At 50.1% G+C, this 25,372-nt stretch overlaps 1 protein-coding gene across 8 annotated transcripts in view; it reads left to right on the forward strand.

Annotated features, from left to right (window-relative positions):
- Positions 1-25,372, forward strand: part of UBR4 (ubiquitin protein ligase E3 component n-recognin 4) — a 138,550-nt gene that overhangs the window by 108,182 nt on the left and 4,996 nt on the right. For all 8 annotated transcript variants that reach the window (XM_083750008.1, XM_083750009.1, XM_083750012.1 and 5 more), the window contains 19 exons: positions 635-744; positions 1,434-1,575; positions 2,359-2,440; positions 2,588-2,761; positions 3,444-3,565; positions 4,445-4,642; positions 4,970-5,050; positions 10,524-10,611; positions 12,086-12,213; positions 14,358-14,465; positions 14,710-14,829; positions 17,520-17,710; positions 18,975-19,148; positions 19,813-19,912; positions 20,891-21,109; positions 21,753-21,866; positions 23,009-23,151; positions 23,455-23,580; positions 23,858-24,052. In XM_083750008.1, the coding sequence (XP_083606134.1) occupies positions 635-744; positions 1,434-1,575; positions 2,359-2,440; positions 2,588-2,761; positions 3,444-3,565; positions 4,445-4,642; positions 4,970-5,050; positions 10,524-10,611; positions 12,086-12,213; positions 14,358-14,465; positions 14,710-14,829; positions 17,520-17,710; positions 18,975-19,148; positions 19,813-19,912; positions 20,891-21,109; positions 21,753-21,866; positions 23,009-23,151; positions 23,455-23,580; positions 23,858-24,052 (2,615 nt within the window). The remainder of the gene's footprint in view (positions 1-634; positions 745-1,433; positions 1,576-2,358; positions 2,441-2,587; positions 2,762-3,443; positions 3,566-4,444; positions 4,643-4,969; positions 5,051-10,523; positions 10,612-12,085; positions 12,214-14,357; positions 14,466-14,709; positions 14,830-17,519; positions 17,711-18,974; positions 19,149-19,812; positions 19,913-20,890; positions 21,110-21,752; positions 21,867-23,008; positions 23,152-23,454; positions 23,581-23,857; positions 24,053-25,372) is intronic.

Consider the following 25,372-nt stretch of genomic DNA (forward strand, 5'->3'; position numbering starts at 1 on the left):
AATGGCGTGACGTTCCTCTGCAATGGATGCAGGCTTTTTATCTCATGGGTTTCTTGGGTCGCCGTAAGCTGCCTTCAGACCTAGGTAGTGAAATGTAGGGTAAAGGTAAAGGGACCCCTGACCATTAGGTCCGACTCTGGGTTTGTGGCGCTCATCTCGCTTTACTGGCCGAGGGAGCCGGCGTACAGCTTCCGGGTCATGTGGCCAGCATGACTAAGCCGCTTCTGGTGAACCAGAGCAGCGCACGGAAACGCCGTTTACCTTCCCGCCAGAGCGGTACCTATTTATCTACTTGCACTTTGACGTGCTTTCAAACTGCTAGGTTGGCAGGAGCAGGGACCGAGCAACGGGAGCTCACCCCGTCGCAGGGATTCGAACTGCCAGCCTTCTGATCAGCAAGCCCTAGGCTCTGTGGTTTAGACCACAGCACCACCCGCGTAGGGTATACAATCTTATAAATGTAGGGTATACACTCTTAAAATAGAGAACCCCAAATGTTTTTTATAGGTCTTCCATGTACACTGGGGTGGGGTTACCTCGGGCTCTGGGGCCAAATGTGGGTCATTGCAGCCAGTTGTCTCAACCCTGCATGAGATGAGTCTCATGAACGCCCCAATTTTTCTCTCCCCGGTAGGTCTTGTTCACGCCTGCAACCCAGGCTGCCCGGCAGGCTGCCTGCACCATCGTCGAAGCTCTGGCCACCATCCCCAGCCGGAAGCAGCAAGTCCTCGACCTGCTCACCAGGTACAGTGCTGCAAGCTCCCTCTTCTTGGGGGACTGTAAAGGTAAAGGGACCCCTGACCATTAGGTCCTGTCGCGGATGACTCTGGGATTGCAGCGCTCATCTCGCTTTATTGGCCGAGGGAGCCGGTGTACAGCTTCCGGGTCATGTGGCCAGCATGGCTAAGCCGCTTCTGGCGAACCAGAGCAGCGCACGGAAACAACATTTACCTTCCCGCCAGAGTGGTACCTGTTTATCTACTTGCACTTTGACATGCTTTTGAACTGCTAGGTTGGCAGAAGCAGGGACCGAGCAACGGGAGCTCACCCCGTTGCGGGGATTCGAACCATGACCTTCCGATCGGCAAGCCCTAGGCTCTGTGGTTTAACCCACAGCGCCACCCGCATCCCACTTGGGGGACCATGGGATCATAGAATTATAGAGTTGGAAAGAGGCCATGAGGGCCATCTAGTCCAACCACCTACCATGCAGGGATTTTTGACTCAAAGCAGGGCTTGAACCCACAACGCTGAGATTAAGAGTCTCATGCTCTAAGGATTTGAGAAGCCCTGCAGGTCCAAGGATCTCCCCACTGCCAGTTAAATAATTTCCACTCAATTTTGTATCAGTGTTTTGCTTCTCTGTTTACAAAGAAGTCCGTTCTCTTTTTTATATTTCCAACTCGCCAGTGTTTTCTCTGCCTTTCTCTTAGTTACCTGGATGAGTTGAGCATGGCTGGGGAATGTGCAGCAGAGTACCTGGCACTCTACCAGAAACTCATCAAGCCTGCCCGCTGGAAGGTCTACCTGGCGGCCAGGGGGGTCCTGCCTTACGTTGGAAACCTCATTACAAAGGTAAAGAAAGGTTTTCTAGCTGGAGCTTGTTGCCAAGAAGTCTGAGAACTGAGAGGTGGGAGGGAAAGCAGTTTTCATCTGCCCAGTGCATTCACGACAGGTGTGGGGTTTGACCGGGGCATTTGGCACTTCCTGATCTAAGCTGTGCTCTGTTACACAAGTGACCTGTGTCCGTTCCCTTCCCTCCCTCCCTCCCTCCCTCCAGTGACAAAACTTACCATCAGCATCTAACACCTTGCTTTCACACACCTTGCTGTGCTGGCTGCCAATCTGCTTCTGGGCCAAGTTCAAGGTGTTGGCACTAACATTTAAGGCCCTCTGTAGCTCAGGACCAGTTCCTTAAGAGATCACCTTATCTCTTACACATCCATCGAATCCTTGCAGTCTGTAGGAGAGTTTCTCCTGCAAATTCCAAAGATCTCAGAAGCCCACAGTGTCGTAATTCGGAGCAGGGCTTTTAGTGTGGCTGCCCCTGTTCTGTGGAACATCATCCCTGCCGAGAAACAACACCCCCCCCCCCCAATCTATTCGCCCTTTCCAGAAATAATAGAATACATTTTTGTTCTGACAGGCTTTCCCAGCTGAATCAATAAACGGGTCTTTTACTATGAGTGTCCACTTCTTGTCGTTTAAGTCTTTGTTGTTTCTCATCATTTTATATGTGAATCGCCTTGCAATAGTGGTTTAAAAAGTGATTAATAATCCAGTGTCAATAGTAAGAATGATACACACACACTCCCACACACATGGTACCTTCGTAACCTGTGCCTCTCTGCTTTTTAGGAAATTGCCCGTCTACTTGCCCTGGAGGAGGCCACGCTCAGCACTGACCTGCAGCAGGGATACGCTTTGAAGAGCATCACAGGTGATGTTTGTTGCTGCTCCTCCCATCACCTCCTTTCTTGACTTGACGGGCCATTTCTGTGTGTGCTGGACTTTTGTCCCATTCCCTCTCTCTCTCTTCTCGGTGTCCCCACTTTGTAAACTGAGCCTTAATTCCTTGCTCCCCCAGGCCTCCTTTCCTCCTTTGTGGAGGTCGAGTCCATCAAACGACACTTCAAGAGCCGCCTGGTGGGGACCGTGCTGAACGGCTACCTGTGCCTGAGGAAGTTGGTGGTGCAGCGGACCAAGCTGATCGACGAGACCCAGGACATGCTGCTGGAGATGCTGGAGGACATGACGACAGGTGGGGAGTGCACCAGTGGGATGGGGAGCTTGCGAAACTCCTGGGACCAGAGGCTTTTTGGAGTGTGTTTTTCGTTTCGTTTCGTTTCGTTTTTATAAAAATATTTGTGCATATTCATGAAAAACATCAGAGGGCTTTAAAACAATTGTGCATAAAAGCTGAAAAATCAGAAACCATGTAAAGAGGTATTCTGCATTGCCTTCATAGACCTGGTGCAATAGAAAAGTTTTCAGCAGATGTTTAAAGGTCAGCACAGAAGCTGAATCTCCAGTGGCAGAGCATTCCACAGGACAGGGCTGATGGACCCTAAAGGCTCTGTTCTAGTTGCTACCAAGTGAGCCTTGCCAACTCAGGGAATGGCCAGCGATGCTCCTGCAAATAATCTCAGTGACTGAGGCGGGATATAAGGGTTCAGGGCTTTGTCAATTAATACAAAGACCCTGAACCTGGGTGAGCAGACAGTGCAGATGATTTAACGAGGGTGTTGCATGCTGTAAGCCAGATTCCCCATCAGCAGTCTGGCTGCCGCATTCTGCACCAACTGGAGCTTCGGAACCAAGAGCAGCCCCACACCCAGCCCATTGCAGTAATCCAGCCTCAAGATTAACAGTGCATGGATTTACACTAAGGAGATGATTCAGGAAGCCCCCGTGAGACTTGACTCCATCGCTTTTCTCTGCAGGCACAGAATCGGAAACGAAGGCCTTCATGGCAGTGTGCATTGAAACGGCCAAGCGTTACAGCCTCGTTGACTACCGGACACCCGTCTTCATTTTTGAGAGGCTCTGCAGCATTATCTATCCGGTAGGGGAGCTGACCTGTTTCTAGTCGCTAAGGAGGGACAGCTGGACCCAGCCAAAATCCCAGGGGTGCCTCCCCCAGCTACGCAAACATCTACCCTACATTTTTTGGATGGCGCATGGATGTGGCTGGGAGCCTCGCGCTGCCACAGTAGTGAAGCACACAATAGCGATATTGGCACAACTACAATGGACAATGATGCAGTTTTTAGAAATGTAGATTTGCATATGGTAGCCAGGATAGTCTGTTTCCATAGCTGTCAACCTTCCCCTTTTTTGCGGGAAATTTCCTTATTCCAGCGCCGTTTCCTGCTGCTTCCCACTGCTATCCTGGATTGTTAGATATCCCGTAGACTGTCCCCGGGACAGGTGAGGCTGCTGATCCCTTATTTTTGAAGCTGCTGATCCCTTATTTTCAAATCTGAAAGTTGACAGCTATATGTATCCATAACTCCAGAGAGCTGATGCACCATATTCCTGCAGTGGAAACTTAAATTCCCTGCCTCCCAATATAAATAAGAGGCTTTATTTTTGGGAAATGTCTAAAAGCCAATGGCTCGTGCAGAGGTGCAACAGACAGACAGATCCCAGAGTAATTCTGCCCTGTAACCCACACCTGCACCTATAGAATGATCAATTCCCACCCAATGCACTCCACAGGAACTGTGCTGAGGAAGGAGGCAGGGCCAGAATGGTAAGTCAAACAGAGATACAATGGGCAGCCTCTCCTGTGTGTTTCAAAACTTAGGCCCTTCCTTTAGGCACAGAGTTTGGGCCATGCTATTCCTTGCCCTACTTTGCATTTTGTCCACTGCCAGCTGCACAGAAGGGACCAGCCAAGTTTCAGGGCGGGCTCATTTGCCATCCATTGCCATTGTTTCAGGAGGAGAACGAGGTGACGGAGTTCTTTGTCACCCTGGAGAAGGACCCACAGCAGGAAGACTTCCTCCAGGGGCGGATGCCTGGCAACCCCTACAGCAGCAACGAGCCTGGCATTGGGCCCCTGATGAGGGACATCAAGAACAAGATCTGCCAGGACTGCGACTTGGTGGCTCTGCTGGAGGACGACAGTGGGATGGAGGTGAGGATCGTTGCAGAGGGGGGCAGAGCACGGATGAGGAGGCCTCCAGATGTTGCCAGGGAGATCTGAAGAGCTGAAAGGCCTCATTCAGCTTCTGGACCTGATGCTCCCCATTTTGCATGCCCACTGATCCTTTTTAAACTGGAGCTGCCAAGTTTGAACCGGGACCCTTCTGCATCCAAAGCATGTGCTCTTCTGCTGAGCAATGGGCCCTCAAATGTTCCAGATGTCTAGGCAATGAGCACACTTCAAAAGGAGTGTTGGAAGTGGCACTAGTATCATTTTACCCATGAGTGAGTTGCTGTTTTCATGTTTTCATTCTTTCAGCTCTTGGTGAACAACAAGATCATCAGCCTTGACCTCCCAGTGGCCGAGGTGTACAAGAAAGTCTGGTGCCCAACCAATGAGGTACGGCTCTACACACACACACACACAATGCACAATCCTGTGGGTCTTTTATTGTGTCTTACGACCTCTTCTGGCTGCAAGTTGTTCATTGCCTCTGAAAAATAGTGACTTGGGATACAAAGCTCCAACCTCTGTCAACAGCCCCAAGGGCTTGGCTTGTTCCATGTGTGCAGGGATCATTTCCTGGGCCCCCCTTCTCAAAAGGCTTCTCTCTCTCTTTGAGGAGTGGGTCATGAAATCTGTGTGTTTGCCTGCTAATCTCCTTCCCTCTGTGCTTTAGGCCAGTGTGTACAGCCCCTGGGCCACTGTGTCCCATCTGCATTTCAAAGAACACTAGCACCCTAGAATTATTATTTAACTCTTCTCACCACCACTCGTTCTCCAGTATCTTGATCCTGATGAGCAGGCCTGGTTCCTCTTTACAACCGAAACTGGGCTGGCATTGAGGCTACTTTCCCCCACCCAGATGCCAGCCAGACTTCGTTTCCAGACAGAAATTAGCCGCTGCCAGGATGCACCTTATATGTCTAGAAGGATTTGTGGATCTGTGGGACAGTTGCATTGCAGCAGGGAAGGGCTGGGGAAGGCTGCGTCCAGCCAAAAGAATACCTAGCAGGTGATTGCTGGTGTCTAAGAGGGCTGATAATATTTTGATGATCACAGATCAAAATTAGCAAGCAAGCAAGTCAGTATTTCCAGTTGATAGGCCAGCCAGGTTAGAATTGCGGCATGAAATCACGAAGCAATGGAACTTCTTTATGTAGTATATGAGAACGGTGATGCATCGAGACAGAAAAGGGCCGTGGGTTTATATATATGCTTGCAGAAACGCAAAACGCTCAGGACATTTTTGAAGGGAAGGAAACTTGATTCCCTCCCCCTGCAAAAGGGGAGTTGGGGGTTGGGGTGGAAATCAAGCATTTGATGTCTTTGCTTTGACTATCAGTGCCAAACTTTGGGTATTATCCTCCAGAAAGCCTCTAGGAATGAATATGTTAAAATACCCCTGCCTTGTCATCCGAGTTCAAAAGAATCTCATGTTTGTTGAGAAGCAGTTGGGAGATTAATGCATTCAGATGCATGGATTCGAATGGCCCTGTGTTTCCAACAGACTGACAGTTCCTGAATAGAGAGACCTGCATTTCAGAATTTAATATGAGTCTAGGTTTTTCACCGTGTGTGTGTGTGTGTGTGTGTGTGTGTGTCTGTGTGTGTTGAATATTTCACAGATTGCTCTTAGCATTTCCCTCTCTCCAGCCTTTCATCCTCTCTTCCTTACGGGGCCTTTTGTCAACTTCCACTTCCTGTATTTGTGTATCCACCCCCACCCCCCCGGTCATTATTACAAATTAATGCATTAATATGCCCCTTCCATGGCAAAATGGCAACTGATTTGTTTGTTGGTGGAATGTCAATGACCTTTTCAAAGTAAAATTATGCTGGATGCAGAAAAAGTCACTGAGAACTTGCTTTCACCCTGTCGGTTTCATGTATTTGGCTATTGAGTCTTTGGTGACACCCCACCCCCTGGTCCTCGCCACGTGCCAAAATTTAAGCTGCGGTGTCCCCCCAAGTCAGTAGATAATTGAGAAACGTTGTAATTCTGTGTTTTAAGAATCCGGCTTTCGGCAATGCTGGTAACCGGCTCTTGCCATCCCGCAAGCATGTTTAAGGCTTGTCCTAAAAGTTGTCGTGAGAAGAAAACAAACCTGATCCTTACTCAGAGGCCGGACAGAGACGAGGGTCCGTTAAAGATGTGGCTCCGGGAGCTTTGTTTTAAAAATGCATTTCATTTAATTAATATATACAGTACCTCATAATGTGAAAGTAGCTTCTCTGGTAGGGTTGCCATATTCCCCAAAGTGAATATCTGGACAAAGTTCTTGAGCTCTCCTCCAAAAATTCATTTTAGGGCTTTTATTGGATTTTTTAATGATTTTTTTAAAAAAATCAAAAAAAAAATATCTCCCTACTTTCCCTGGACATTTTGCCGATTCAGCAAAAATGGGCTCACACGCCATTTTGCTGCCCGATTCCCGGATGTGCGCGGGAAAACCCGGATGTATGACAACCCTATTCTCTGGGCCTCTCCCGAGCGCTTAGCACCTTAAAGCATTTGGCCCACCCAGCAAGCAGAGTGGAGCTTGCCCTCACTTGGAGGTGCGAGAGTGAGAAATTTTATTTGTGTCTTGGTGCAGGTGAAAACTATGCCAAAGTGTGTACAGAGACCCTCTTCGTTTTTCTCTCCTCTTCCCTCCCCCACAAATGCACCTTGGATCTAAGGGTTCCTAGCTGTGATATGGGAGGCAATGATGTAGTGGTTAGAATATCGGCCCAAGGCCTGGGAGAGACCAGGGTTCCAATCCCTGCTTGGCCGTGAAGCTCACTGGGTGTGACCTTTGGGGGCCAGGCACTGCCTTCTCTGGGTCTAACCCACCTCACAAGGTTGCTGTGGGGATTAACGGATAGAGGGGGAGAAGAACACACACCTTGGAGAAAAAGGCACGCAGTAAATGCAGTCAGTCACTCAAATCCTAGCAAGGCTTTCGGGGAGTCTGAGAGTTTGGACCCTGGGCGAGAACCTGGAAGCTGTGTCAAAAGGAAAATGAATTGGTATTGATTTATGTTGTTGTTGTTGTTTAGTCATTTAGTCATGTCCGACTCTTCGTGACCCCATGGACCAGAGCACGCCAGGCACTCCTGTCTTCCACTGCCTCCCTCATTTTGGTCAAACTCATGCTGGTAGTTTCGAGAACACTGTCCAACCATCTTGTCCTCTGTCGTCCCCTTGTGCCCTCCATCTTTCCCAACATCAGGGTCTTTTCCAGGGAGTTGTCTCTTCTCATGAGGTGACCAAAGTATTGGAGCCTCAGCTTCAGGATCTGTCCTTCCAGTGAGCACTCAGGGCTGATTTCCTTAAGAATGGATAGGTTGGATCTTCTTGCAGTCCATAGGACTCTCAAGAGTCTCCTCCAGCACCATAATTCAAAAGCATCAATTCTTCGGTGATCAGCCTTCTTTATGGTCCAGCTCTCACTTCCATACATCACTACTGGGAAAACCATGGCTTTAACTATACGGACCTACATTTTAGTAAAACTTCGTATTAATGACAACTTTTCCATATGTAACTGTACGTTTGCGTAATATTTCGGTTGCACTGTCTGTCGTGGCTTCAGGTTTTTCGTACGTTGCTCGGAAATAATTCTTTAATTTATTAACCGGTGTAGAAATCAAATAGCCAGTCATTCATGCAACGAAGGCTTGGGAGCCAGCCCCGCTCCAGATCCCTTTTCCAGGCTGTGCGTGACTGTCGCCTGTTGCGTCTCTGCCTGCGTGGCTTCCCAGGATTCCCGGCTGCCCTGCTGAAAAGGCCGGGGAGAGTTTTTGTCAGCGTTGCTGTCAGCGCCTGAGCAGCTTTCATCTTCTTCCCCTTTGTGACGGCCTCCGCCTCCCCCCCCCCCCCCCGCTTTCCTCCTCCTGCAGCTCCTTCTCTGGTTCCCTAGGAAATAGACAGGCTCACAAGGAGCTAACCTCGGGGCTGCATTTGTTTCCCTTGTCTCTCTTTCACCCGCTTTCCCTTTGTTCGTCTGCCATTTTACCAGAGCCCCCCGCGGTGCTAATTGCGGGTCTCTGGCACGGCCTTTGAGCCGATCTTCCCCCGAGGGTTTTCCCCGGTGCTTTCCGGAATCTTCTCTGACATTAAGCGCTGCTTATTCCACATTAGGCTTAGCTGCAGACTTCTTGACAGGTCCTCTTCTCTCCCTCTCTGCACCCCCCAGTATCCCCCCCACCCCAAATAAGGCCTCCTTCTCCCAAAGCTGGGATCCCAAATATACACCCCTCCTTCCCTTTCTTCCCTGCTCTGTATTCAAACTTAAAACAGCATTAAAGTTCAGAAAGGGAGAGAGAGACAAACAGCCAAGGCTTCTGGCACGAAACAAGCTTCCTCCCCACTGGGAAAGTTGTAACAAGTCCCTTCTCTGCTTAGCCACTCTCCTAATACCCTGTTCAACTTAAAAGCTTATTAAACTGTCACTCTCTCTTCCTCTCTCTCTCTCACCCCCCCCTTCCATCCTCTTCACGTCAGCGAGGGAGATTTGCGTCTATTTAAAAAAAAGAAAAGCCAATCAAATTAACATATCTTCTCATTCCGTATATTTTAGTCCAGCCTCCCTGTTCCCGAGCATATATCCCGAATGTTATATAGATACTGGTTTTAAGGGCAAAATATGGTTGAGTTAAAGGCTGGTTATGGCAGGGACTTCCAGGGCAGCTGCTGAAAAGCTACACCTGTACATGTGAAGCTCCTTTTATTCTTCCAACATGATGGTACCTACGCCTTAGGGACTCCCTGCCTGTTGATGCCACCCAGGTGCCTTCACTGTGCCAGCCAAAAATATTTTTGCTTGGGCAAACATTCAGGCATGAAGAATGTTGACGTGCATTCTAATGTAGCTTTTAGTTTATTGTTAATTAATTTATGACGGTTTGCAATAACTGCTTTTACTGATAATTTCATTGTTTGGGTCTCTTTGTAAATTGCTTTGAGTTTCATTTTGCTTTTTACAAGCAAGTGGTACATCCATTTTATGAAATACAGTCTTACCTTGGAAGTCGAACGGAATCCGTTCTGGAAGTCCGTTTGACTTCCAAAACGTTCGGAAACCAAAGAGCGGCTTCTGATTGGCTGCAGAAAGCTCCTGCAGCCAATCAGAATCCCCGTCGGACGTTCGGCTTCCAAGGATAGTTCGCAAATCAGAACACTCACTTCCAGGTTTGCAGCGTTCAGGAGCCAAAACCTTCGGGAACTAAGCTGTTTGAAAACCAAGGTACAACTGTAAATCTGTTTCTTGGGAGTCGGGCCTTTGACCCATCAGGATGAGTACTGTCTACTCTGACTGGCAGCAGCCCTCCAAGGAAGTGTTTCTCCTGCTTGCTCTGCCTCTGCAGCTCTATCTAACTAGATATCCCAGGGATTGGTCTGAGGCTGTAAAGAGGCAAGACGACTCAGGCTTCCCTAGGCATGAATTAACTCTGCTGCTGCCCCACATCTTGTTTCATTGTGGAGTGGGTCATAATCCTGCTTTTCCTCTGCCATGCCCCTTTCCCCTCACCGAGAGCGAACAGGAGGAGGGGAAGGAGCTGCACTTTTGTTTCTCTGCATTTATTTATTCAAAGGACTGCTGGATCAAAGAGGCATGTACATAATAAAATTGTAGGCGCCTCCTGGCAGAGACCCTAAAAAGGTCTGAGTTAGGGAGGCTCACAGCTGGCCGCTGGCTCCCTTTGGAGACTCTTCAGAGTGTAGCCCAGAACCTCTTGACTATCCTGACGCTACTGACAGACACCCCTCCCCTGCCTTTTCCTGTGGGGTTAGCTCAGCCCTGGTTAAAAGGGGCTGTCTATTTAAGGCTGCTCTGGTGCTCGGCAAAGACGCCACTGTGGTTTCTTCCGGCTTCTTTCTCCGCAGGGGGAGCCCATGAGGATCATTTACCGCATGCGAGGCTTACTGGGCGACGCGACAGAAGAGTTCATTGAGTCGCTGGACTCCACTACAGGTACGGCGCTTGCTTCTCCCTCGTCAGAAGGGACCACCCGGAAGTCTTCAGCTGTGGGGTCACAGCAGTTTGGCCAAAGACCTCCTGGCAGTGGGAGCTCTGTGGGGCTGAGGTTGCCTCCCTTGGAGAAAGTCACTTTTGCAGTCCAACTGTTTTGAACACCTCTGACCTGGCACTGGTCTCAACAATCCTGGGTTGCATCCAGCCAAGTTCTACTCAGAACAGATCCATTGACGTGCGTGGAACCATAAGTTAAGTCGTGTCTGTTAGCCTCAATGGATCTACTCTGAGCAGGACTTACATTGGATAGAATGCAGCGAACCTTTGGGGGAATTGAGTGGTAACCAATCTGTGCAACAGCCACCCCTCCCTGGGAGGGAATTACCTGTGCAGAAGATCCATTGACTTCAGGTGTGGATTACCTTCTCCCCCACCCCCAATGTTCCTGAACTCCAAACTCACCTAATGAAGCTGAATGGTGGAAGATTTAGGTTGGACAAAAGAAAGTACATCTTCATTCAGTGCCTGGTTAAACTATGGAACTCACTTCCACAGGAGGCAGTGATGGGCCTCCAACTTGGATAGCTTTAGAAGAGGATGGGGCAAATTCATGGGAGGATAAGGCTATCAGTGGCTTCTAGGCACTGTGAAGGCTTTGCTTTCAAATACCGTATTTTTCGCTCTATAGGACGCACTTTTTCCCCTCCAAAAATTAAGGGGACATGTGTGTGCGTCCCATGGAGTGAATGCAGGCTCCTTGGCTTCAGCAATAGCAATGCGAAACCTCTGAAGCGCAGAGGGAGCGCTCCCTCCACGCTCTGGAGGCTTCGCGTTGCTTTCGCTGAAGCCTGGAGAGCGAGAGGGGTTGGTGCGCAGGAGAGCAAGACTCTCCTGGCTTCAGCAAAGAGGGAGAGCTGCGCAGCGCCCCTTCAGCTAAGCGGGAGGAGAAATGGAAGGGGCTCTGTTTCTCCTGCCACTTCGCTGATGGGGCACTGAGCAGAGAGCGGGAGAATTTTTTTTTTCTTGTTCCCCCCCACTAAAACAAGGTGCGTCCTATGGTCCAGTGCATCCTATAGAGCGAAAAATACGGTACCAGTTGCTGAAAACCGCAGGAGAGAATTGCTCTTGTACTCAGGTCTTGCTTGCGGGTTTCCCATAATGGACATCTGGCTGGCCACTGTGAAAACAGGATTCTGGGCTAGGTGGGCCCCATTGGGCCTTATCCAGCAAGCCTCGTGATCTTCATTTGCGTCAGTCCTGGCAAGCATCTCTGGCCAGGGATGATGGGAGTTGCAGCTCAGCCACCTCCAAATGGTTTTCCCCCACCTGTTTAGCTGCTCTTTGGTGGAAGGGGGGAAACGTGGCCTGGCGCTGTCCCCCTTTTAGTCCTCCCCCCGCAGTGGCTGGCGTGTGCTTCCTCCCAGCTTTGTTGATGCCATTGCCTCTCTCCTGTCAGCCTCTTTCTTTTCCACAGATGAAGAGGAGGATGAGGAAGAAGTGTACAAAATGGCGGGCGTGATGGCACAGTGCGGGGGGCTGGGCTGCATGCTGAACCGCTTGACCGGCATCAAGGATTTCAAGCAAGGACGACACCTCCTGACGGTGAGTCTCTCCCCCCCCCATCGCTCCCTCTTTCTGTGTGTGTTTGTGGCCCTTTTTGGGTTCATCGACAAAGGGCTGAATGGGAGAACCATTCAACAAGCTTTCTCACGGTCATCTGTTCGGCCATGGTGAGAACAGGGCGCTGGACCAGATGGGCAATTGGCGTGATTCAGCAGGCTCTTCTGAGGTCCTTGTATTCTTTTGCTCACAAGAGCGCTCCCCCCAATTTTCTTTATTATTTACTTATTCGTAACAATTACATAAAAAGGGACGCGGGTGGCGCTGTGGGTTAAACCACAGAGCCTAGGACTTGCCGATCAGAAAGTTGGCAGTTTGAATCCCTGCAACGGGTCCCCGTTGCTCGGTCCCATTGCTCAGTCTTCACTGGACTAAATTAAGGGTAGGGAACCTTGAATGAGATCCAAGCCTCAAGCCAAACCATCCACCAACTCCAACCCTTCTCTATAGCCACTTCCTTGAGAGCTTTTGGATGCAGGTGGCGCTGTGGGTTAAACCACAGAGCCTAGGACTTGCCGATCAGAAGGTCGGTGGTTCAAATCCCCACGACGGGGTGAGCTCCCATTGCTCGGTCCCTGTTCCTGCCAACCTAGCAGTTTGAAAGCACATCAAAGTGCAAGTAGATAAATAGGTACCGCTCTGGCGGGAAGGTAAACGGCGTTTCCGTGCGCTGCTCTGGTTCGCCAGAAGTGGCTTAGTTATGCTGGCCACATGACCCGGAAGCTGTACGCCGTCTCCCTCGGCCAATAAAGTGAGATGAGTGCCGCAACCCCAGAGTCGGCCACGACTGGACCTAATGGTCAGGGGTCCCTTTACCTTTACCTTTAACAATTACATACCACCCTACATCCATAGATCTCAAGACAGTTCACAGCATAAAAATACAAGAAGAAACACCAGCCATCTGGCCTGCTGCCTGCCTGTGCTCTAGTTAGAGCCAGTGCTCTAGTGGTTCGTGTGTTTGTCGGACTGTGACCTGGGAGACCAGAGTTTGAATCCTGGGTCAGTCATGAAGTTCATTGGGGTGACCTGGAGCTGGTCCCCATCTCTTGGCTTCACCTGTCTCACAGGGTGGTAGTGAAAACAGCTCACTGGCAGAGCCCCTCTTTTGCATGCAGAACTTCCCAGCAGCATCTCCAGGGAGGGGCTCCCTGCCTGGAACTCTGTGGAGCTGCTGCCAGTCTAGACACAGCACTGAGCTAGATGGGCCAGCGGCCTGACTCTGTATAAGGCAGCTTCCTATGTCTTCACATAGAACTGTAGTGTTGGAAAGGGACCCCAAGGGTCATCTGGTCCAATTCCCTGCAATGCAAGAATCTTGGCCACATCCATCCCCGGGGCCATCTTGAGAATTTAAGCATCAGCCCCCCTCCCCCCGCATTTTGACCTATAAAATCTTAAAACAGCTCAGGACCGCGATACCTCAAGGCCCACCTCTTTCCATATGAACCTACCTGAGACCATCTTCTGAGGCCCTCCTTTGTGTGCCTCCTCATCAAAAGGTCCAGAGGGTGGCAACATGAGAACGGGGCCTTCTCTGCAGTGGCTCCCCATCTGCGGAATGCTCTCTCCCCAGGGAAGTTCACCTGGTGTCTTCATTACACACCTTTAGGCACCAGGCAAAAATGTTCCTTTTTAACCAGGCCTTTGGTTGATCCGATTTACATCCTATGCCCTTTTAAAATGTTTTTGGTGGGGGGGGAGGCAAATGGGTGGTTGTTTTTATTTTTATTAGTTGCCTTGTGGTTTTATATCTTGGTTTTATTCTGTGAACTGCCCTGAGACTCCCGGGTATAGGACGGTATATAAATTCAAATCATCATCATCATCATCATCATCATCATCATCATCATCATCATCATCATCTGATGCCACGAGCCAGGACAGTGATGATGAGAGGCACGACTTTGCCTTGGCTGGCATTGCCTGCAGTTCCTCCCCTTGACCAGAAGGTGGTGCAGGGAGCCAGTGCCTGATCTCCAAGGCTCCCAACAGGGAGAACCCAGAGTACCCAAGATATGTGAGCGAGCCAGGGGGGCACAAAGTGAGGAGCGGGTCCCGCATTGGCGTTGACGCTGGTCCTAAAATTTGTGAAGGCGACTTCTCACGTCTCCCCCTCCACACAGGTGCTGCTGAAACTCTTCAGCTACTGTGTCAAAGTGAAGGTTAACCGCCAGCAGCTGGTGAAGCTGGAGATGAACACTCTCAACGTCATGCTGGGGACCCTCAACCTGGTAAGGCAGAGCCTCCTGCCATCGGGAGATGGGGGGAAATACGGGGTGGCTGGGCTCCCTCTCTGTTCCCGGAGCCGCCTTCCCACTCCCTGGCCACATCAACAGCGGTTTCCGTAATTGTTCAGCCACGCTGCCCTCCCTTACCTGTGTGTTATGCCACGCTGGCCTGGGAGGGGGAGGCTGGCGCCAGTTGGAGGGTCAGGGCACGGGCTGCTGTGACGCTTGTCGCCACCCTTCTCGTCAGGCTCTTGTGGCCGAGCAGGAGAGCAAAGACAGCGGAGGGGCAGCTGTGGCCGAGCAGGTGCTCAGCATCATGGAGATCATCCTGGATGAGTCCAACGCAGAGCCACTAAGTGAGGACAAGGTGAGTGTTTGCACATGGGGGCGAGGGGGGAGGTTTGCGGTTTCTGCATCCAGGGAGCAGATTTCATTCCTCCCCTCCCTTGATCCTCTTCCCTGTTGTTTTCGTTTTGTATGCTCCTTGCTGGCAGAGGCCTGCCTGCATAGCAGTAGTTGCTTGTATTTTGCCCGTCTCTCTTCAGGAAACTCTTGAATCGCCACAGACACAGGCGGCATTGCCCAAATCAGGGATAGAGAGCCAGTGCTCCTCCAGGTGTTTTGGGGCTGCAGTTCTCATCATCCCTGGGCTGCTGGGATTTGGAGTCCCAAGAACATCTGGAGGGTCACAGCTGGCTCCCCACTCCTGGTCTAAATAACAATTTCTTCATGGCTTTGTTGAGCAGCATACAGAGACAGGTGGGATTAGCATTGCTGTGGGTTGCCCAGGGGCCCCACAGTCCACAGGATCCAGAAAGCTGTTCCAGGAAACGCAGGAGGTGCAAATTACAAATAAAATGCAAATGTGTTTGTGCCAGGACCCTTCCATTGCAATCTCTCATGCCCTCCCTGCCCCACCTCTCCATTCCAAAAGCTCTTATTATTCCACTATCAGTTCCATTATTGTTATTATTCCTCTGTTGGTGATCACTAATAGCTGAGAGCTGCTCCTGTCTTTCTGGGCTAGGGGTTAAGAAGGGATCTGACCCTGAGGGGGTTTTAATGGCAGTCGCAGGAAGTCTGGCATCCGTCGGCCTTCGGGTAGATTGACAGAGCTGTTCTGTTAGTGGCCTCCTGGGAAAGAACTTAAGAGTGCCATTTCTCCAATGCCTTTGTGGTGCCAGAAAACTGCTTGTGTTCCTCCCACGAGGACGTATGTTTAGGAAACAATGGAAGGATCTGCAGTGGAGATCTTTTTCATTGACCCTGCGTGAGTGCCTGCTCTCAGGGTTCCTGTTCTGTCTCTGCATCCTCTGTAATCGGACCTTATAGTCACTCCCTTGAGGAGGCTATGCAGCTGCCTCTCTGTGTTGCCTTTCAAAGGGGGGGGTCTGGAAATCAGTGTATTCTAGCCAAATAAAAACATACAGCATCATGCAAAGTGATAAGATTTATTGCAGTCTGCAGAAAGCATAAAATGGCCCAGAAGAATTCTCCAAATTCTGGACCCAGGGCAGTAGGTTACAAAGACACTTTATAATATTTTCCCATCCATGATTCCCTCGTGCCCAGTGCTTTCCAAGGCTCCAATTGGTCATCTGAGCACATGGACAGCTCATGAACACCTCATGCTTACTTTTAATTGATCTAAGAAATATGCTTTTACCTACTATACAATATCACAACCGCACATTGCTTTAAAACAAAGGTATAAATACACCCATTCTTCTGTCTCCTGCAAAATGTTGCATTTTTAGTACTCTACTACATGAAGCGTAGAGTGTCTAGCAAGGCCACCTTGCTTCTCTGTTATGCAAAATGGATTAAGACTGAGAGGCCCAGCAGAGGCAGAAATGCAGTTTATAATTCATTTAATGGGGCTGCAGCAAGGAAAAAAGAAAATAGTTTTCCCTTTGGAGGTGAGAAACAACTGAAATTTATTTCTCAGTTCTACACAAGGACAACATTTCAATAAGTGTGAGGAGCAATTACATTAGAACTAAGTATAAAAACAAACACATCTCTGCCAGCTAGCATGTCTGCTTTTTTTCACTATTAATTAGCAAGCGAATTTGGCTTCAGGCTGGTTGACCTTCTTGCAATTTTTCAACACCTGGCAGTATTAGAGTCATTTTGCAAAGCAAGCCAGCTTCTTATATGAGGGAAGAAACATAGGGCTTATATTTTTAATAAAAAGTAAAAAAGCATGAAGAAACAAGGGGTCATTGGGGCTACATTGGAAGGAGGCGAGCCAACCTTTAGATAAATGAGAGCGATTGGAAGACGTGTTCAGAACACAGAGGTCCAATAGTTCTTGACCTTCCCTTTGAACATACTAGCACGGTCAGTAGCAGGGGTTAGAAACTAGAAGTTCCCTGGGTTGGAGCTGACCCTCTGGAGCAGGCACACTTATGGCATAGTGGGGTTGAGCCATGGGCCCACCCCTCCCTTCTCAGGGTTAGTCCCGAGGGGATATTGCTGGCTGACCAGGGTCTTCAGGTCACAATAGCTGGGCCTGACCAGCCTCTGACCCTCTTCAGCAGCACTCAAGGGTGTTGGACTGTATCTTGCCATGAGCTGAAGGACATCCAGGAACTTCCTAGCGAGGCTGGAGGTTTGGCGCTCTTTTTTCAAAAAATGATGCCATATACTAGGCCTTCTCTTGTTGCCTGCCTAAATGGGATTTTTTTTCTTTTCAGCCTGCTGTGTTCATTGGAACACGTGTTTTGTTGCTAATAAATTGGTTTCAGGGAGCGTTTCTTACAGAGATTTGATGGGGAATCCTCCAAATGAATCCAGGACAGGACAAAAAGCCTAAGAGAGTTGGCTTGGCCGGATCAGGGAGTGGTCAGGGGGGTTATCGGGGGGGGGGGAGCTAGGTGTTGTCCTGAAGGCGTTGAGAATAGAGGGAATTTGCAGAGAGCAGGGAGGTTGAGAGATTGCGGGGGGCAGATTTGAGAAGCTGCCCTGTAAATGAGGTGTGGGGCAGGGAGAAGGGTGTCCCAAGGCAGATAGACTCCAGGTGTCTTGACTGACGGGCCATTTCCCCCTCTGCAGGGCAACCTCCTCCTCACGGGAGACAAGGACCAGCTGGTGATGCTGCTGGACCAGATCAACAGCACCTTCGTCCGCTCCAACCCTAGCGTCCTGCAGGGCCTGCTCCGCATCATCCCTTACCTGTCCTTTGGGGAGATGGAGAAGATGCAGATCCTGGTCGACCGCTTCAAGCCCTACTGCAGCTTTGACAAGTATGCCTCCCTGGGAACCCTCAACCAAACTCTCCTGCCCTCTCGTGTTCCTTGAGTTTTTAAGTGTGCAAAATAAATTGGGGTTTGCAAGGGCTCAGCTTAATCTCTGATTCCAGGCTGGCCTCAAAGCTTCCAAGACTCTGCACAGCCTAGCACAGAATCCCCCCCAACCGGGTGCCCTTCAGATAATTTGGACTATGCCATCCAGGCTGGGGTGGGGGCATTGTAGCCCCAAACTCTGAAGGAGCACCAGGCTGGTCTTAAACAGTTGGGTTTTGTACAGGAGTCTCTATATGTTATACAAAAGGTGTGTTTATTCATTATACAAAGATGTGCTTAATTTTGACTTCCTCTACTTGCCGTTGGGGACGCGGGTGGCGCTGTGGGTTAAACCACAGAGCCTAGGACTTGCCGATCAGAAGGTCGGCGGTTCAAATACCCATGACGGGGTGAGCTCTCGTTGCTCTGTCCCGGCTCCTGCCAACCTAGCAGTTCGAAAGCACGTCAAAGTGCAAGTAGATAAATAGGTACCACTCAGGCGGGAAGGTAAACGGCGTTTCCGTGCGCTGCTCTGGTTCGCCAGAAGCGGCTTAGTCATGCTGGCCACATGACCCGGAAGCTGTACGCCGGCTCCCTCGGCCAATAAAGCGAGATGAGCGCTGCAACCCCAGAGTCAGTCACGACTGGACCTAATGGTCAGTGGTCCCTTTACCTTTACTTTACTTTACTTTACTTTACTTTACTTTACTTGCCGTTGAGGGTGGGCAAGGGCATTGAAGCCCCTCCCCACAGCTGCTGGATATCTTTGCATAATTTCAAGCATAGCTTCACCCTCTTGAGAACTAGAAACTTGGCACCCCTCTCTCCTTTTTGTCAAAAGCTAATGCTCTCGGGAGTCTGAATGATTGCACCGGTTGTATCACTATGGTTCTCCAGTGTCCTTTTGTTGTGCTTTTAATGCGCATTTCATGGGTATTGCAACAATTAATGCTAGAAAACAGTGAGCAAAAGACTATTTCAATTTCCTATTAATATTTTACTCACTTTGAGTTGCTTTGGGTTGCCTCTCGGACCAACAAGTGGCATAGAAATAAATAGGGACCAGAGTCCTTTTTACAAGCTCAGCTCTGCAAAAAGCAGCCCCCAAGGCTAGAATCAGAGGGTGCAGATGGTTTGTGACTTAGCTTTATTTAGAGCGGAGAATCTGAGCCCGGACTTGCCCCTCGACAGCCTTTGTGAGTCCCTTGCCTCTTTTCTCCCCCAGGTACGATGAAGAGCACAGTGGGGATGACAAGGTCTTCCTGGACTGTTTCTGCAAAATAGCAGCTGGCATCAAGAACAACACTAACGGGCATCTCCTGAAAGACCTCATCCTCCAGAGGGGGATCACGCAGAACGCCCTCGACTACATGAAGAAGCACATCCCCAGTGCCAAGAAGTGAGAGTCGTGTGGGAGGATGGAGGCAATTTGTGGGTGGCAGTCACTGAGACGAGCCTCCTCTGCGTTGGGGCATTGCCCTTTCCTTGGGGGTGGCCAGAGAGTGCCCAGTTTGCTGCTCCCTTGCAGAGCTAATGTGAGGATAGAAAATCCCAAGCTTTGCCTTCCTTTAAGAAAGCAAAATATTGGGGTTTAGGTGGCAGGGAAATTTCTCAGCCTTGAGGCCACGGAGAACTGCTGTTGCCAGTCAGAGCAGAGAACACTGGGCTAGATGGACCCAGTTCTGGATAAGGCAGCACTAAAGGTTACCTGGGCCCTTAACAGCTTCCTGGATCCTTGACACTCTGTGCTGGCTCGCAGGGAAGCAACTGCAGGTCTCTGTCTCACCCGCCACCCCTGGCCAAGTCATTTTCTCAGGGTCTTTGGAGCTCAGCCACATGAAGCATGATTTCAGGCAAAAGGACCCCACTGTGGAAATTGAGGTGGTTCATTCTTTTTGAGAGTGTCTGAATTGCCTTAATTTGGGGAGCGGGAGGGAGAGCTGCCTTTGTAGCATGAGAGCGTGAGCCACACAGTGGGGCTGGGATGGAGTAATCCAGGTTTTGGTGCTGATATTGACAGCTGCTTTTCAAACGCTTTCTCTCTTCCAATCTTCTCTCCGCAGTTTGGATGCCGATGTGTGGAAGAAATTCCTCTCCCGGCCGGCCCTTCCTTTCATCCTCCGGCTGCTCCGAGGTCTCGCCACGCAGCACCCCCCAACACAGGTGAAAGAGATGTCTTCTACCCCTCCTTTGGCCCGTGAATCTAATCTGGTCTCCATGTACATCAGGTTTAGGCATATACATGGTGCCTCATCCTAGGGGCTGATTCCAGGCACAGCTGCCTTCTCCTAAGTGTGAGACAAAGGCAAAGGGCTCTTTAAGCCCAGCCCCTACAGAGCATGTTGGACCTCAGGTGTGGGTGTGTGGGTGTTGCTTGTGCCTAGGGTGGGAATGATCCAGCAATAACGGAGCTACATCAGAAGGGGCAGAAGGAAAACATCCCAAAGTGTGCTACAGAATAGTGGTTCCCAATGGTGGTCCACGAGAGTCATTCGGATTCATTGCAGTGTGTCTTGGAATTCTAATTGTAATACAGTAAGATTGTATTGCAGGGGGTTGGTCTCCGGGACCCTTCCAATTCTGCGATTCTAGCAATACAATATATGTGAAATAAAAGCAGCAACAGTACAATTAAACATCACACAGCTGCTAGTGCAGCACACTGCAGTTACTACAACAGGCAGAAGAAAACAATTGTCTGAATGGTCTTCTTCCAGTGAACAAGATGCTCTTGAAGAAGAGCGATAAGGTTTTGAAAGGGGAAAATTTGAAGTGTTCCATTGGTGCTCCTCCAAGGTGTCGCAGGGGCTTCTGCCACATCCCTGTCTCTCTTGGCTGGTGTAACTGGAACGCTCTGTATGTCATACACAATTTCATCGATCCATTACTCAGTTGCTTAAAATTCACTTTGCTCTTGAACTTCAATGGCGTTAATTGGGTGGCATCCCTGGAGGTCTGGGTGCCTTTTTTGTACTATACTGTGCGCGAAAGACGGACAATTTTTTAAGAGCAAAGCTGTATCTGGTGTAGAGGGGGGAAGAGCATAGGAGATTTCCTTTTCAGGTTCCACAGCTCAGGGCCAAGGCTGACTCATCCTCCTGTCCTCCTTGCCCACTGCGTTAACGTCTGCTCCCTGAACAGGTCCTCATTGGGACCGACTCGATCACGAACCTGCACAAGCTGGAGCAAGTCTCCAGTGACGAAGGGATTGGGACACTGGCTGAGAATCTCCTGGAGGCCCTGCGGGAGCACCCAGAGGTGAACAAGAAGATTGACGCCGCCCGGAGAGAGACGCGAGCGGAGAAGAAGCGCATGGCCATGGCGATGCGCCAGAAAGCATTGGGCACCCTTGGCATGACGGTAAGAGCATAAGCAGAGGCAGCTGCATTAGGCCCGGTACCCATCTAGCAGAGCATCCTTTCTCACAATGACCAGCCAGATTCCATGATAGGGAGCTGGTATTCAGAAACATTACTGCCTCCAACTTTGGAGGCCAAGCATAGCCATTGTGGCTAACAGCCATCCGAAGCCATCTCCTTTGTCTAATCCTCTCTTCAAGCCATTTAAGTTGGTGGCCATCACTGTCTCCTGTGGGAGAGAGTTCCACAGTTTAACTCTGCACAGCATGAAGAAGTCCTTTCTTTAATCTCTCCTGAGTCTTCGAACGTTCAGCTCCATTGGATGTCCACGAGTTCTAGCAATGGCTGGCTCTTTGGGAGGTGCCATTTAATCCAGCCGGACCAGTGGCTCTTCAGGTCCCACTTGTTAGGGGAGATTTAAGTGGAGAGGCAGGAGGGCAACCCAGTTCTAGCCAAGGGAAACCGCGGTTGTTTTATCACGGCCATAGCAGCAACCATAAGGTCAAGGACACATTTTCCAATGCGAAACTTTCCATGCCTTGTGATGGCCCTCTTCCTCCAACCCACACAACCTGTTTTCATTTTCTCTCCCCCCTCCAACCCTGCTTTTCTCCTCGACAACCTTGCTGTGCTGGATCTTTCAGACCAACGAGAAGGGCCAGGTGGTGACAAAGACAGCGCTGCTGAAGCAGATGGAGGAGCTGATCGAGGAGCCGGGTCTCACCTGTTGCATCTGCAGGGAAGGCTACAAGTTCCAGGTAGGCCTTGGGGGTGAAGTGGGGAGTCAGAGCCTGGTAATTTCACCCACTCACGCTGTTTCATGCAGGCACCTGTGTCTGCATATGCACATTTCATTGCAGCCGTATTTCCAAAGTGCCGGGCAGCTGAGCGACATCCATAGTCGTGCAGGTCTACACTGAATTGGTGGGTGTTGGACCAGATGACCTTTTGGGGCCAAGTTTACAATTCTGTGACTCTATACCAGAGGTTCCCAAACTCATTTGTCCTTTTCAGGAAAAAGAAAAATCTCAGTGCCCCCCCCCCCGAAATTTGTCTTCTTTAAGTGAACAAACATAAAGATGCGGTGACAAATTTGCGTTCTTTTATGTATCTATATTTCTACCTATGTCCTACAACATAGTAAAGAAAGATGTTGTTGTAGATAAGACAAGCTGAAACTTGAAATTAGAAAATTGTTTATTAAAATCAACTATGGTGACATTCACATCACACACAGAATATTTAGATAACAAAGGATAGTATTAAAATGAAAATTACAAATAACATTAAAAATGATCCTAGTGAGAAAGATGAACCGGGGTGGATCTAGACACAGGTTAAAAGCACTATAAATAAGTCAGAAATTAAATTGTTACAACGAAAGAAAAATAAAGCCTATGTAAAAATCCATATAAATTCCTATTTGCTCTCTGGTGTTGCATGTTTATAACATATTATTGTGATGAATGTGGCTGAGTCCTGGTGCCCCAAATAGGCAAGCAAGCTGCGACCCACTTCCTGGGCCTGAGTGAAACTGAAAATGGTTCACCCATGCCCGGGAAAACCCCTCTCTTCCACCACAATTGTCAGATCCAGGGGAAGCGCTGTCGTCATCCCGCAGCAGTTCCCAGCCTGATGGGAAATGGCAATACAGAGCAGATGAAACATGTATGAATGGGTTTTTCAAAACATTCTTCTTTTTATGCTTCCACTGCCCTCTTATTTTTATTCACTGCCCCCCGATTGTTCCAGCTCCCCCGCAGGGGGATGGATCGCCCACTTTGGGAAACACTGCTCTATAGACTTCCAAGGCCCAAGAGAAAATAGCAGCTGTGGCTTTTCCACATTCAAAGCTTGGTGCCTTGGGTTTTCCGCTGCAGCTTCTGTTTTCTCCCCACAGCCGACAAAGGTCCTGGGCATCTACACCTTCACCAAGCGAGTCGCCCTGGAGGAGTTTGAGAACAAGCCTCGGAAGCAGCAGGGCTACAGCACCGTTTCGCACTTTAACATTGTCCACTACGACTGTCACCTGGCAGCTGTGAGGTGGGTCTGAGATTCCCTCTGGGCCTGAGATCTCCTTTGCATCTTGGCCGCAAAGCCATGCCTGATCTGCTGCGGGTTCTGTTTAGTCTGGGGAAGAATCCCATCAGCTGCAGCTTTGGTAATGAGCTAACCAACAATACTTTAAGGAATGCGCTAGTTGGTAAGCTGCAGGGTTTGTGGTACGTGTGTGTAATATTTAAGTCTTCAGGACTGAGGCAGTCACCAGCTTTGCTCTACAGGGAAGAGGTTTGCAGGGAAAGGGACTTTTCCTGACTGATAATGACCTTGCTTTTACTCCTGCAGGTTGGCACGTGGGCGCGAGGAATGGGAGAGTGCAGCCCTGCAGAATGCCAACACCAAATGCAACGGCCTCTTGCCAGTGTGGGGGCCCCATGTCCCAGAATCGGCCTTTGCCACCTGCTTAGCCCGGTGAGTCTGAGGAACTGCCCTTTTGCCTGCTGTTCTGTCAGGGTAGCAGTCTCTTGCTGCAAGTGCCAGCTTGTAGGGGAAGAGGGCCTGATTTCTTGGACTGTACCATCCTAACACAACCTTTTCAGAACTGTATCTGTATTTTGCCCTTTCCTTAACCCTCCAGCTTCTCCGTGTATCTTTAAAAAAGGAAAGAAACGCAGCTGCCTCGTGTTCGGCTTTCCTGGGCCTCTTGTGAGATCTGCAGCCTAACCTGGTGTTGGTTTCCTTCCCGTAGGCACAACACCTACCTTCAAGAGTGCACGGGGCAGCGGGAGCCCACCTACCAGCTCAATGTGCATGACACCAAGCTGCTGTTCCTCCGGTTTGCCATGGAGCAGTCGTTCAGCGTGGACACGGGCGGCGGAGGGCGGGAGAGCAACGTCCACCTCATCCCCTACATCATTCACACGGTGCTTTATGTCCTCAACACGTCAGTACCTTTTATCTGCCTCTCTCTCTCTATCTATCTCTCTCTCTCTCTCTCTGTGTCTGTGCATTTGTCCCTTGAGCCATTCTCTCTTGGTGGAGCAGGGCGTTGTGAGACGGGTTGCTGCTTTGAATTGCTCTGCAGACGGAGCACTAGATGTTGAGGTTTTGTTGCTCACCCCTCCCGAAGGAAGTAGGGACGCAGGTGGCGCTGTGGTCTAAACCACAGAGCCTAGGGCTTGTTGATCGGAAGGTGGGCGGCTTGAATCCCCGTGACGGGGTGAGCTCCTGTTGTTTGGTCCCAGCTCCTGCCAGCCTTGCAGTTCAAAAGCACGCTAGTGCAAGTAGATAAATAGGTACCGCTCCAGCAGGAAGGTAAAAAGTGTTTCCGTGCACTGCTCTGGTTCGCCAGAAGCGGCTTAGTCATGCTAGCCCCATGATCCAGAAAAACTGTCTGCAGACAAACTGGCTCCCTTGGCCTATAGAGCAAGATGAGCGCCACAACCCCGGAGTTGTCCGCGACTCGACCTAACGGGGTACCTTTACCTTTACCTCCCGAAGGAAGCTTAGCGGCCTGCACTGGCCTGAGCCCTGTCTGTGGATCAGGCTGGAGGGAGTGACCCATCCGGGGTCCAGCCGCTGAGAAGAAGACACCTTCAGATTAAATCCAGTGGTCCTTCCTGTAGTGTGATCCTTGTGTTGTTTGGGTATATAGGCTTCTCCACACAGGGTAGGACTCGCATCTGGTGCCGTTTCTGGCTCCACCCCATGCTACTGGCACGTAGCCTCTGCGAGTTTGCCCAGAAAGGAATGTGGCTGTGAGGTCGAAAACAGTTCGCCACCCCTGTTCTTTGGCGCGATGTTGATGTATGTGCCTAAACTCCTTTGGAGAGTGGGGTCCAGAGCTCATTGTGAGAATGAATGGTTTGCGTGCCTGAGAGCCCAGTCATTCAGGGCTGGGGATTGGAGAGGTCTTGGGAGAGCTGCTGGTCAGGAGCAGGGCCAGCCCAAGGCATGTTGGCACCTGAGGCGAACCAAAAAATGGCAGGTGTCCCATCAGGAAAGAAGGGGCGAATGAGTGAAGATCTGCTTCAGGAACAAGGGGGGGGGTGGAGGAAGAGACCAGTAGTGCCTTCTATTGGCAGAGAGGTCGCTGTGGCGGTGCTGCAACTATTGCTGCCACTGCAGCAGCAGCGAGTAATGCATTCGTTGCAGGCTGAATCTGTTGCCCCTGTGGATCTTGCTGCCCAAGGCTGTCACTTCACTTTGCCTTAGGGGTGGATCGGTCCTGGGGAAGACACTATGCCAGGAGTCAGCAATGTTT

This window comes from Podarcis gaigeae (assembly GCF_964106915.1).
Source record: "Podarcis gaigeae genome assembly, chromosome: 8".
NCBI lineage: Eukaryota > Metazoa > Chordata > Lepidosauria > Squamata > Lacertidae > Podarcis > Podarcis gaigeae.